At 68.2% G+C, this 12352-nt stretch overlaps 1 protein-coding gene across 2 annotated transcripts in view; it reads left to right on the top strand.

Moving 5' to 3' along the window:
• Window positions 1-502: 502 nt before the first annotated feature.
• The window catches only part of KCNQ1 (potassium voltage-gated channel subfamily Q member 1), a 282518-nt gene continuing 270668 nt past the window's right edge, over window positions 503-12352 (top strand). For both annotated transcript variants that reach the window (XM_062195648.1, XM_062195647.1), the window contains exon 1: window positions 503-885. In XM_062195648.1, the coding sequence (XP_062051632.1) occupies window positions 503-885 (383 nt within the window). The remainder of the gene's footprint in view (window positions 886-12352) is intronic.

Below are 12352 nucleotides of genomic sequence, written 5' to 3'. Positions count from 1 at the left end.
ACCCTAGCCCTAACCCTAGCCCTAGCCCTAACCCTAACCCTAACCCTAACCCTAACTTCTGTCCCCGCTCCTGAGCGAGGATGGGACGATGGGCGTCCGCTGGTCCCCGTGTCGGAGCTGCGGGCACCGAGCCAGCAAGAGAGGCTCACCCATGCGGGGGCTGGCGGGACCGAGCAGGTGGGAGCGGGAGTGGGCGGAGCCAAGCAGGTGGGCGCACGGAACGAGCAGGGCGGGGCGGGCGCACGCGGGGCCAGCGGGCGGGCGCGCGTGGGGCAAGCGAGACAGGTGCGTGTGGACTGGGGCGCTCGCAGGGCGTCCGGGGGCGGGGCGTCCGGTCCGGGGCGGGGCGCGCTGTCCCAGGGGGACAGGCCTGCGGCCACCGCCCCCTCCCGGGCCCGCCCCCCTCACCCGGGCGGGGCGGGCAGCCGAGGCCACAGGCACTGCGCCCTGGCACCCGCCTTCGCCGGAGCTCCGGTGCCCCGGCCCGGCCCCCCAACTCGCTATGGCCGCGGCCTCCACCCCGCCCAGGGCAGAGAGGAAGCGCTGGGGCTGGGGCCGCCTGCCGGGCGCCCGGCGGGGTAGCGCGGGCCTGGCCAAGAAGTGCCCCTTCTCCCTGGAGCTGGCCGAGGGGGGCCCGCCGGGCAGCGTGCTCTACGCGCCCGTCTCGCCGCCCGGCGCCCAGGGGCCCGCGCCGCCCGCGTCCCCCGTGTCCCCCGCGCCGCCCGCCGCCGACCTGGGACCGCGGCCCCCGGTGAGCCTCGACCCGCGCGTCTCCATCTACAGCGTGCGCCGCCCGCTGCTCGCGCGCACCCACATCCAGGGCCGCGTCTATAACTTCCTGGAGCGCCCCACTGGCTGGAAGTGCTTCGCCTACCACTTCACCGTGTGAGTGCGGCCCGGAGGGGAGGCAGGGCCGACCGGGGATGGGGTGGGGGCGGCACTCCCTGGAGGGCTGTGAGGGGTGCGCAGGTGTTAATCCGGCTGCAGGCTCAGCTCGCCCTTGGGAGCTGTGGCGGGAGACTCAGGAGTCCCTGGGGCGTGGGGGCCAGTGCTCCTGATGGACCTGCCGGGGCTAGCCAGGTGTGCGGGGTGGGCTAGGCAGGACAGCAGGTGCGGTGGGGTTTCCTGCCGGGTCGGGTCAGCGTGGAGTCCGTGTCACCCGCGCCCCCATCCCCACTTAACTGGCCCAGGTGCAGCAGGGCCTGGGTCACGCAGAGGAGCCCGAGGGGCCGGTCTTCAGCCGTCCATCTGCGGCAGCTGTGGCCACCGCGGGACATCAGGGCAAGTGGCAGCGGCTCCTGGGTGCTCCCCCCCCCCAGGTGCTTCCATTCCCGGTGCAGCCAGCGTGCCGGAGCCAGGCAGGGCACTGGGCTCTCAAGGACAAGGCACAGGAAGTTACCTCCGAGGAGAGCCTGTGACTGCAGCCCTTCCCAGCGCCGGGTCATGGCCCCGCTTCCTGCCGGCCCGGCCAGCGGCTTCTTGGTTTCCTGCCAACCTCTAGGCCGTGGGCCCCCGCCTTGGCGCCCCTTTGCTGGTGTGTGTCCTGCCGTGCCCCTTGCTGAGCTGGGCTGGGGAGCATTGGCTGGACGGCGGCCCTGGGCCTGTGGCCCCCACCTGGACACCCAGGGGTGCAGCAGGTGCCAGCCAAGGCCGGCTCGGGGTGTCGGCTCAGGTGAGTGGGTGAGGTCGTGGTGCCAGGGCTGCTGCCTGAGGCAGTGGCTTCCACAGCCACAGAATGCCCACCCCAGGCCCTGCTTCCCGTGGCCACTGTGGCCTGGGGAGAGCAAGACCCGCCTCTGGCTGCAGCGGCTGGGGCTTGTGTGTGGAGGGGGATGTTCTGGCACAGTGACCCCCCGATCCCGGTGCAGCGCCGACGTGCGAGCCTCTGGCAAGCTCCAGGCTGCGGATGGCGCCGTGTGCGTGGGCAGCCTGCCTGCTGGGCCCGAGGCTCCCCGAGATGCGCCGCGGTGGGCCGACCCTGCGGCCGCACGCTGCCGGCGAAGGCTGGGGTGGAGGAAGAGGGCTCGCCCGCCGCAGAGCAGAGGAAGTCTCTGCTTCCACCGTGCTTTCTTCCTGGCCAATTGTTCGGCCTGGGAAGTTGGCTCAGCGCGGTCTGCCTCGGCCCAGCCCCCGAGCCTGTGGCCGGAGCAGCCTCTGGGGAGGGGCTGCCGGCTTCTGCCGGGGCGGGAGTGGGAAGGGATGCTTGCGAGGTGGCCGGAGCTCCTGGCCCGCCCCCAGGTCCCCTACGTGCAGAGGGGCTGGACGTGGACCCCTGGGCCTGGGAGGGGCCTCCTCACCCTCCGAATTGGTCACTCTCTTGAGGGCAGGCCTAGCCGAGGGCTGGGAGGCGGAGGGGCAGGAGTGGGCTGTCGGGCCAGTGGCTGTGGCTGGCGTGGTGCGGCCCGTGTTTTCCTAAGTGGTGGTGGCCGAAGAGCGTGCCCTGACCTCGGCAGGCGGATTCTGAACCGGGGGAGGGAAGGGATTGTGGTTTCCGGCCGACGGGGACAGGGATGAGCCTGGCCTTGAGGGGCTGGGGCCCGCATGTGTGGTGGGAGCTGGGGTCCCACTGGCCCTGCAGGCGAGGGCACGCCCCCCCCACCAAGTGCAGCTGGGGACGCAGTCCGGACATCCTGCCCCCGCCTCGGGGAACCCCTGCTCCGGCCAAGGAGAACCACTCTTCCTGTGCTGGCCAGGGTCAGGGAGCAGGAGCCAGCACCTGGGCACCGCTCTTGCCCACTGGGGCTTCCTGTCCCCGCCCCCAGGCCCCTGCTCCGTAGGACAGCTCCCATGCCCACTGAGCCGCCCCGTGGACCGGGATCCCAGCCACCTTGCTTGGGCTTCTGGAAGCTTGCGTGTGCTGCCGTGGGGGGTGGGTGGAGGGATGGGGCCCTCGGGTGCTGGGTGGGCACCACACTGCAGGCTGCACCACTGGCGCTGTCCTAGGTGCCATTGTGGGGCCTCGGCTGACCCAGACCAGAGGCCACCGCCTCCAGGAAGCCTTCCCATGTTGCTCCCTTCTGTGTCTGCTCCTCGCCCCCGTGCTCAGCCACTGTGGGTGTCCTGGGGGGCCTTGGTGTGTGCTGGTCTCTGCGCCCCTGGGTGTCCAGGGTCTGTGTGGGCAGGTGGGCTATGTGCAGCATGGGGGGCCCTTGTGTCCAGCCCCCAGAGCCCCTGCACACACTGGGCCTGGGCCGTGCTGGTCGAGAGGTGACGTCTGCCCCTCGTGTCTCAGTGGCATTGCTGCACCGGGGACAGCAGGGGAGGCCGGGACCCGAGAGGGCAGGGCCTTCCCAGAGTGCCCGTCCTGGAGGCGGGGCGGCCACGGGAGCCAGCGCCTGCCTGCGTTGCTGTGGCCTCCTGGGGGAGTTCCGAGGCTGGGCTGAGTGTGTGGGGGCTGAGGGGACCCGGCTGGAGCAGTTCTTCTAGGAGCACCAGGCAAAGGACAGGTACCCGGGGAGGGGGCTGAGCCCCCTGCAGAGGCGCAGCTGTGGGTGGCGGCGAGGGCGGCCTGGGAGGGTCCCCACACCCTCCCACGGGCCCTCCTTACCCCTTGGGTGAGGGTGTGGGGCTGGGGCAGCTGGCCCCACTGCACGCCCCAGAATCAGCCATGGACTCTGGGCCCATTCCCGTGATCGGCTCATAGATGGAGAAACTGAGGCCGGCCGCCGTGCTCTGTGCACCGGAAAGCCCTAGTGACACTGTGGTCGAGCCGGTGACGTGGCCCCTCGCTGCCTCCTGGTGTGGAATGGGCTGCCACGGACCAGCACCAGGGTGGTGTGTGTGTGTGTGTGTGTGTGTTTAAAGATTGATTTGAAAGGCAGAGAGGGAGATGGAGAGAGGTCTTCCATCCGCTGGTTCAGTCCCCAAATGGTCACAATGGCCGGGGCTGGGCCAGGCCAAAACCAGGAGCCAGGAGCTTCTTCCGGTCTCCCACGTGGGTGCAGGGGCCCAGGCACTCGGGCCATCCTCCTGCTTTCCCAGGCCACAGCAGGGAGCTGGATGGGAAGCGGAGCAGCCGTGGGGGATGCCGGTGTCACAGGCTGTGCCTTAACCCCCTGTGCCATGACGCCAGTCCCAGTGGCTCATTTTTCAAATAAGTACAGCAGGTGGAAGGGAGTGGCCGCCGCTCCCTGAGCCGGGGCCGCTACAGACGTGTGTGCACAGATGTCAGCACGGCCACACGGCGAGCAGAAGCTGGAGCTTCGGAAAGAGCGAGTCTGGAGCCCGCGTGTGGACGGCAGGGTAGGCCACTGCTCGGGACGCTGGCGTCCCCACATGGGCGCCGGTTCAAGTCCCGGCTGCCCCACTTCCAATCCTGCTCCCTGCCGATGCACCTGGGAAAGCAGTGGAAGATGGGCCAAGTGCTTGGGCCCCTGCACCCACGTGGGAGACCCCGAGGAAGCTCCTGGCCTCAGGCTGGCCTGGCCCTGGCCGTTTCGGCCATCTGGGGAGTGAACCAGCGGATGGAAGACCTCTTTCCCCCTCTCTTTGTTACTCTGCCTTTCAACAGATAAATAAATCTCTAAAAACAGTTTCTTTGAGGACGAGGGACAGGACACAGGGCACCTGGTGCCTCGGAATAGTCCTTGTGTAGTTGGCTCTGGCACCTTGGGAATAGGTTGCATACTTCGCAATAAGAACAAGCGGCAGCTCATCGCTATGCAACTCATAGCCGGAAATGCAATCCTTGAAAAGCAACACGGAACGAACCTGGGGGTGAGTGGGTGATGGACAGACCTGTGCCCACGGGTTTCCGGCTGAGGACAGATGGCGTGGCTGCAAGTGACTGTGGCCCCTCGGGGACACATGGCACTGTCGTAGGTGACCGTGGCATGGCCAGGGCCGTGTGCCCCGTCCTGAGGCAGCGTCAAGGGCAGAGGTTCTGGGCGTGGGAGGAGAAGGCAACGAGGACAAGGGGACAGGAGTGGGAGCTGGGTCAGCCTGGGTCTGGGTGCGAGGGGCAGCGCGTGTTCCTGAGCAGGTGGCTTCTCGGCCTGCAGACAAGGACCACGTGGCGTCCTGCGCCCCCCTCCAGCCCCACAACTGGCCTCTAAAGGCCCTTTCACCCCGCGACAGACCAGGGCTCTGGGAGAAGTGGCAGGCAGGCTCATGGTCGTTGCCGATGGGCACTTGGGCTGCTGGGGCGTGGGCCCACTGGAGGGGAGCGGGGCACAGCACGGCTCACGGTCCTGGGCCCCAGGGACCAGATGGCGAGCCCAGCCCGCATCAGCCTTGCACCCATGGACCACGGAGCTGGCGGGGCCACGCCCATACTCGGGACTTCCCAGTGCCCAGCTGGGGAAGTCGCGGGGTCAGTGCCGAGTGGGCGGCGGCTGCCCATTTCCGCTTGAGCTGGACACAGCCACCTGAGGGCCGGGCTGGCGCTTCCTAGCTGGCGTGGTGGAGGAGAGAAGCTGATGGGGCCTCTAGTGGCCACGCGAGCTTGTAGTGGGCCCCTCGCCAGGCGATGTGGGGGGGGCACACCCTCTGCAGCCTCCCTCTCGTGGGCCTCGGTATATGACAGACGGCCCGAGCTCCTATGGGCTCTGTACCACAGATGGCCCAGGCTCCCATGGGCTCTGTACCACAGACGGCCCGAGCTCCTGTGGGCTCTGTACCACAGATGGCCCGGGCTCCCGTGGGCTCTGTACCACAGACAACCTGGGCTCCCGTGGGCTCTGTACCACAGACGGCCCAAGCTCCTGTGGGCTCTGTACCACAGACGGCCCGGGCTCCCGTGGGCTCTGTGCCACAGACAGCCCGGGCTCCCGTGGGCTCTGTGCCACAGACGGCCCAAGCTCCCATGGGCTCTGTGCCACAGACAACCTGGGCTCCTGTGGGCTCTGTACCACAGACGGCCCAAGCTCCCGTGGGCTCTGTACCACAGACGGCCCGGGCTCCCGTGGGCTCTGTACCACAGACGGCCCGGGCTCCCGTGGGCTCTGTACCACAGACGGCCCGGGCTCCCGTGGGCTCTGTACCACAGACAGCCCGGGCTCCCGTGGGCTCTGTACCACAGACGGCCCGGGCTCCCGTGGGCTCTGTGCCACAGACAACCCGGGCTCCCGTGGGCTCTGTACCACAGACAGCCCGGGCTCCCGTGGGCTCTGTGCCACAGACAACCTGGGCTCCCGTGTGCTCTGTACCACAGACGGCCCGGGCTCCCGTGGGCTCTGTGCCACAGACGGCCCGGGCTCCCGTGAGCTCTGTGCCACAGACGGCCCGGGCTCCCGTGGGCTCTGTGCCACAGACGGCCCGGGCTCCCGTGGGCTCTGTGCCACAGACGGCCCGGGCTCCCGTGGGCTCTGTGCCACAGACGGCCCGGGCTCCCGTGGGCTCTGTGCCACAGACGGCCCGGGCTCCCGTGGGCTCTGTGCCACAGACAGCCTGAGCTCTTGCATAAACCACCAGGAAACAGGAGGAGGAGGGAATGGGAGGTGGAGGCAGCACCCAGACCCTCGTTCAGGTGCCGAGGGGACGAGCCACAGGAACCTACCCGAGCCCCCGGCACTCAGCCTCCTTCCCGATCCAGCGTCGCTGACCCCTCCTCGCCTGCCTCCTGCGTCCCACCCTCGTCTGCCTTGGGGTGGGGTCTCGGGGACCCTGGAGCAGATGGATCGCGGCTCACACCCAGCCCCCTGACCTCAGCACAGCGTGGGCGCTGGGCGTCCGTCATGGGGACTCGGAACCCTCTTGGTGCCTGGGTGGCAGTGGGGACAGAAGATGCACCTGGCCGTGCCCGGGCCTCAGGCTAAGACAGGGGGCAGCAGTGGGGTCCGAGGAGGGGATGGGGCACCCCCACTGCCCTGTGGGGTCAGACAAGGAACAGGCAGGGGACAGGGAGGACAGAGACATGGGTTAGGGCGGAGTGGCAGGCGGGCCGAGGGCTCAGATGGCGCTGGCCCGGCCACGTGTGAGACCCACGCATGCTGTGGCCGTGCTGGTGTCCTGGAGACAGCCCTGTCTTGAGCTGGCCCAGACCTGTTGTGCATCTTGCCCGCTTCTCAGAAGGCCCCGGGTGGCACACGCCATCCCTCGGGCCCCGCTGACCCACGATCCCGTCACCCTGTGTGTGGCCTCCGTGATCTGCACGGTGCACTTAGGGTGGGGGTCCTCGGCCGCAGGGGTTGCAGGGTTGCTGAGTGGACGCGTGGTCCTCAGGCGCTGGGTGGGCCTCATTCTGCCTCCCGCCCCCCTTCCTCCTGGGACTTGCGCCCCGAGGCTCAGAGGGAGCAGGTGCGGCCCTCGCCAGAGCTGCTGGAGCTTTGGGGGGCTGTGGGGGTCGCTCCCTCCCCGGGGCCGGCCGCAGCACCCACTGTGGCTGGCGGTCCTGACTTCTCCAAGCTGCCCGCTGTCCATGCACGGTGGCCCTGGGTCTGGGTGTGCGGTGCAGCTGTGTCCTTGACTCAGGCCACCCTGGGGCCACCTCAACCCCAGCTGCCCCCAGGGAGCTCCTGCCGCGTGGACGTGAGGCCCAGCTTCTCGCCCTTGGCCCCACCACAGACAGTTTGGGGTCAGTAAAGTCAGAGCGAGGGCTCCCCTCCTCCCCTCCTCCCCTTCCTCCTCCTCCTCCCCTCCTCCCCCTCCTCCAGGGTAGCCGGAGCCTGCCCCGGGTCAGAGGACTGGTTTAGCGAGAATCCGTTTCCCCTCACACGTGGTTCATACGTGGAACCCGCAGGACAGGAAAGGCAAGTGGCTGGTTGAAAGCCCTGGTGTGATTGACAGCTGTCTCCCTTGAGCCCACAAGCCCCAGCCCAGAGTGCCTATGGAGGCAGAGGCCCTCTGGACCCCGGGCTGGCCCCTGCCCCAGGACGCGGCTGAGCCCCACCCTCCTGGGGCCCATACACAGCAGAGGCCATGGGAGCAGCCACAGGGCCCATGCATCCCCAGCCAACGGCAGAGCTGGGAGCAGACCTTGGGAGCAGGCTGAGGGCCCCGAGTGGCTTCAGTCCTGGGCAGGCAGGCTGGCAGCATGGGCAGCCTCTCGTCCGATCCGCCCACGTCCCAGGAGGGAATGGGTTCTGAGTGGACGCGTCCGCTCCTAGCTGATCGCCAGGCTGCTCTGATTTGTTCTGAAAATAGCCCGGGACGCGCTGCCCGGCCCTGCGTCCCCGGTGCCGGTGAGATAAGGCTGTGCTGAGCAGAGCGCACGCCCCACCCCCTCCAGCCGTGTCCCCCCCCCCCGCCCCCGCTGCCGTGGCACAGCCCCGCGTGCCTGTGTGACTACAGCCCAGCACGGGCCCAGGCAGGGGCTGTGGTTGCAGTGTGACCCCTGCCCCTGTGTGTGAGCTCCCAGGGCTCAGACTCTGAGGACCCCGGCTGCTGTGGCGCCGTGGAAGGCTCTGTGCACCTGTGCCCTGGCAGGCCCCATGGAGCAGCTGCCCAGAGGGCGTGGGTGGGGTGGGGGAGGGAGATGGGGGGGAGGTGTGTTGTGCCGGCCACCTGCTCTCTGGGGAGAGGCATCCTCTGGGGGTCTGTGGGTGGGCGGGCATGGCTGGTCCACTGGGTGCACTGGTGCTCTGTGGGCCGTCCTGACATCTGTGTCTCCTGGGCCAACTTAGCAGCGTCTGAGACTCCAGATGGCAGAGGCTCCTCAGCCTGGGAAGGGACCCCAGCCTCTTGTCTCCTGGGATTCACAGGGGCATCTGTGGGCGCGTCCTAGCTGGCTGGGGGGCCTGCTGTGGCTTGGCTTCTGGGTCACTAAGGGTTGGGTTCCTGGTCAGTGGATGTTGGGTTCCTGGTCAGTGGATGTTGGCTTCCAGGTCTGTGGGTGTTGGGTTCCGGGTCTGTGGGTTCTGGGTTCCGGGCCTGTGGGTATTGGGTTCCGGGTCGGTGGGTGCTGGGTTCTGGGTCTGTGGGTGTTGGGTTCTGGGTTGGTGGGTGCTGAGTTCTGGGTCTGTGGGTGTTGGGTTCTGGGTTGGTGGGTGCTGGGTTCCGGGTCTGTGGGTGCTAGGTTCCGGGTCTGTGGGTGCTGGGTTCCGGGTCTGTGGGTGTTGGGTTCTGGGTTGGTGGGTGCTGGGTTCTGGGTCTGTGGGTGTTGGGTTCTGGGTTGGTGGGTGCTGGGTTCCGGGTCTGTGGGTGCTAGGTTCCGGGTCTGTGGGTGCTGGGTTCCGGGTCTGTGGGTGTTGGGTTCTGGGTTGGTGGGTGCTGGGTTCCGGGTCTGTGGGTGCTAGGTTCCGGGTCTGTGGGTGCTGGGTTCCGGGTCTGTGGGTGTTGGGTTCTGGGTTGGTGGGTGCTGGGTTCCGGGTCTGTGGGTGCTGGGTTCCGGGTCTGTGGGTGTTGGGTTCCGGGTCGGTGGGTGCTGAGTTCCGGGTCTGTGGGGTGTTGGGTTCTGGGTTGGTGGGTGCTGGGTTCCGGGTCTGTGGGTGCTGGGCTCTGGGTCTGTGGGTGTGGGTTCTGGGTCAGTGCGTGTTGGGTTCTGGACTGATGGTGTTGGTTGTATTGAGATCAGTGCAGGGTGGATGGGCTGGACTGAGCGTGGTGTCTGGAGCTGCTGTTTCTCTCCTAGATCCTCCGCTGACTGGTTTCTTCCTGGCCTGGGGGCTCTGGGCGAAGGCCCTGGCTTCTGCAATGAGCGTCTTTTCTGGCGAGGGGGGAGTTGTGAGCTTCACTCTGGCCCAGGTGCCAGCTGTCCCTGCCCATGAGGCCCTGCCCTGGCCTCGTGTGTGCCCTGGGCTCCCTGGTGGGGGTGGGGCAGAGATGGCCCCCTGGGGGGTGCTGGCTGTGGCGGGAGCAGAGAGGACACCACGCCGGCTGCAAATCAGAGGCCAGTGGCGAGTGAGGCGACGGCGGTGTCCGTGTGGCGGGCCTGAGTTCAGGTTTCTTCCTAGTGGGTCAAGCTGCCTGTGGGGTCTTGGCAGGTAAGGGCCGTGGCCAGCTTCCGCCCTCCTGAGCTATGGGCGGGGCCGGTGGCTGCAGGCAGTGTGGCTGGGGAAGGGGCCCCCAGGGACCTCCTGGACATGTGCCTGCTCCTGAGGGCAGGCCGGTGGGCAGCTGTGGGGTCAGAGCCCACCCCTGCAGTGCACGTGAGCCCCAGCAACTCACCGACCTCCCCGTGTCCCTGCCTCAGCCATGGGGGGGGCCAGGGAGGCCCAGGCCTGCCCAGTGGAATCTGCCTCTGCCCAGGGAGGGTCTGCCCCTCCCCCCGTCCCGTCCCCCAGATCAGGGGCAACTCAAGGTCCCCGGCATGTTCAACAGAGGCTTGGCACCTCCTGGCTAAGCATGCAACGTTCTGGCTGTCCTTGGCACAGGGGCATGGGCGGGGCTGGGGGCTCTGCGGCCTGGCTGGCCTGGTCCCAGGGCCGGCCCCGCCCCCGGCTCTTATCAAGGTCTCCTCTGGCGCTGCCGCCACCTCAAAGTCACGCCGCCCGGGCGTCCTCACCCCTCGGCCCCTTCCGGGGTGGGGGCGGCGGCTCCGAGTGTGGGGTGTGCTCCGGGGGGCAGCTGGCTCGGGGCGAGGGGTGAACCCAGGCTTGGGCTCGGCGACAGCTCCAGCTCCTTGCGTTCTGTAGAAGACACGGGCCCCTGAGGCTACCTGGGCCGTGGCTGCTCACGTGTACCCCCGCGTGGGGCCGTCTGCCCGGGCCCTGCTGGGCAGAGGGGTTGGGGGCGTGGCCTGGGGGCCCCATCTCTGGGAGGCAGAGTGTGGAACTCAGACATAGGTGAGGTCAGCTCAAGGAGGGGCAGCTGAGGTACAGACGGGGAGTGACTGGTACTGCACGGTGCCGTGGGCCCATGGCGGGTGAGCACCCTTGCCGGGCCAGACGGACGTCTGTGGGAAGGTTCCAGAAGGCTCGTGCCAGGGGATCCTGGAAGTCGCTGTGGGGGTGGGGTTGGGCTCAGGTGTTTATTTCTGCTCTTCTGCGCTTTCCCATTCAGAAATACGGATTTTTTTTCCAAGCTGACGGACGGTTTTAATGAGAACAAAGAGCAAAGGGCCATGAGGGGCTCTGGGGTCCCCGAGTGTTTTCTCAGGGAGCTTGGGGCTAAGAATTGGAGGCTACCAAAGGCGATTTGGGGCCACGGGTGGCTGGGGGCTTGCCCTGCGCTGCGTCCTGTGGGCTCTGAGTCTCTGGGTGCCATCTCTGTGCTGGACACAGGACCAGGCCCTGGCGTGGTGGCTCCAGCTGACTACGTGGGGCTGGGATTGCACCGTACCGAGAGCTCCAAGGGCCCAAGGTGACCGCTGGCCTCACTCAGGTCCGGCCCCAAAGTTCAGAAGCCCTGGGGTGCTGGTGGGAAGCCCCGTCCAGGCAGGGTGGAGAGTGGGCCCAGCTGAGCCCTCACCGGTGGGCTCCAGGCTCGAGGGCAGGTCCTATGGGGAGGGGGGTTCACAGGGGGTCCTATGTGCTGCCCGCTGCCTTCAAAGGCCTCGTGCCCCATGAGGGAGGCTGCACACTGGGCAGGCTGCTCTCTGCAGCCGGAGGGCCTTTGGCCTCTAGGGTCTGAGCTGGGGGGGGGGGGGCATGGCTCCCCCAAGGCTAGTTCGTTGCCTCTGTGGCCTGTCCAGGTAGGGTTGAGGCCCTGAGAGGGGGACAGATGCTCCCCCAGGGCCCCACGGCCAGCGAGCGGCAGAGCCTCTGCCTTGTTCTGGGCAGTGCCCCTCACTGTGGCCCTGCACCTGCTGTGTGCTAGGCTGCTGTCCTGTGTGAGGCCTGCTGTCTGGGCCTGGGCCTGTGAGGATGCTGGGGTGGAGTCGGGGCGGAGGGGTGGACAGTGTTGCCCCAGGAGCCTCAGGAGAGTTCTCAGGCTCTGCGTGGCCTCCGGGGTGCCTCCCGGGCAGAGGCTGTGTGCCCTTGGCAGGGAGGGCCACGCCCCTAGGGCCTGCAGAGTCAGCCTTGGCCTGGCAGTCAGCGGGCAGGGGCTGAGCTTGCCCAGGTGGAGCACCTGCCGGCTTTGTAACCTGACCCGCCCGTCCTCACTGCCCGAGCCGCCCGCCCACCCGGATGTGTGCACAGGGCCAGCCCGAGGGCACGACCCCTCCTGTCTGGCTGGGACCTGCCTGTCCCTGCCCTGGTCACTGGGGGCGAAGCTGTGGCAGGCAGTGAGGTTGTAGGATGGGACGCAGGCTGTGGCCCCGTGGCCCCGTTTTCTTGCTGGGGAAACAGACCCAGAGCAGAGAAGGGGCCTCCTGAGGCCAAGTAGGTCCTGGCCGTGCGCCCGCCTGCGGGGTACCTGTGGGGAGGCCTCCGAGCTGTGTCCCTCACCAGCTGGCCGGAGGGGCGTGGGGGCTCCCAGAAGTGAGAGGGGATTCGGGGCCTGGGGCTGGATGGGGCAGCTTCCTGCCCCCTTGACTTGTCTTGGGGCAGGGGCAGGGGTTTTGTGGAACTCTACCTGGCCTCAGGGCCTGTGG

Source organism: Lepus europaeus, chromosome 7 (assembly GCF_033115175.1).
Source record: "Lepus europaeus isolate LE1 chromosome 7, mLepTim1.pri, whole genome shotgun sequence".
Taxonomy (NCBI): domain Eukaryota; kingdom Metazoa; phylum Chordata; class Mammalia; order Lagomorpha; family Leporidae; genus Lepus; species Lepus europaeus.
This window is presented reverse-complemented; position numbering and strand designations above follow the sequence as displayed.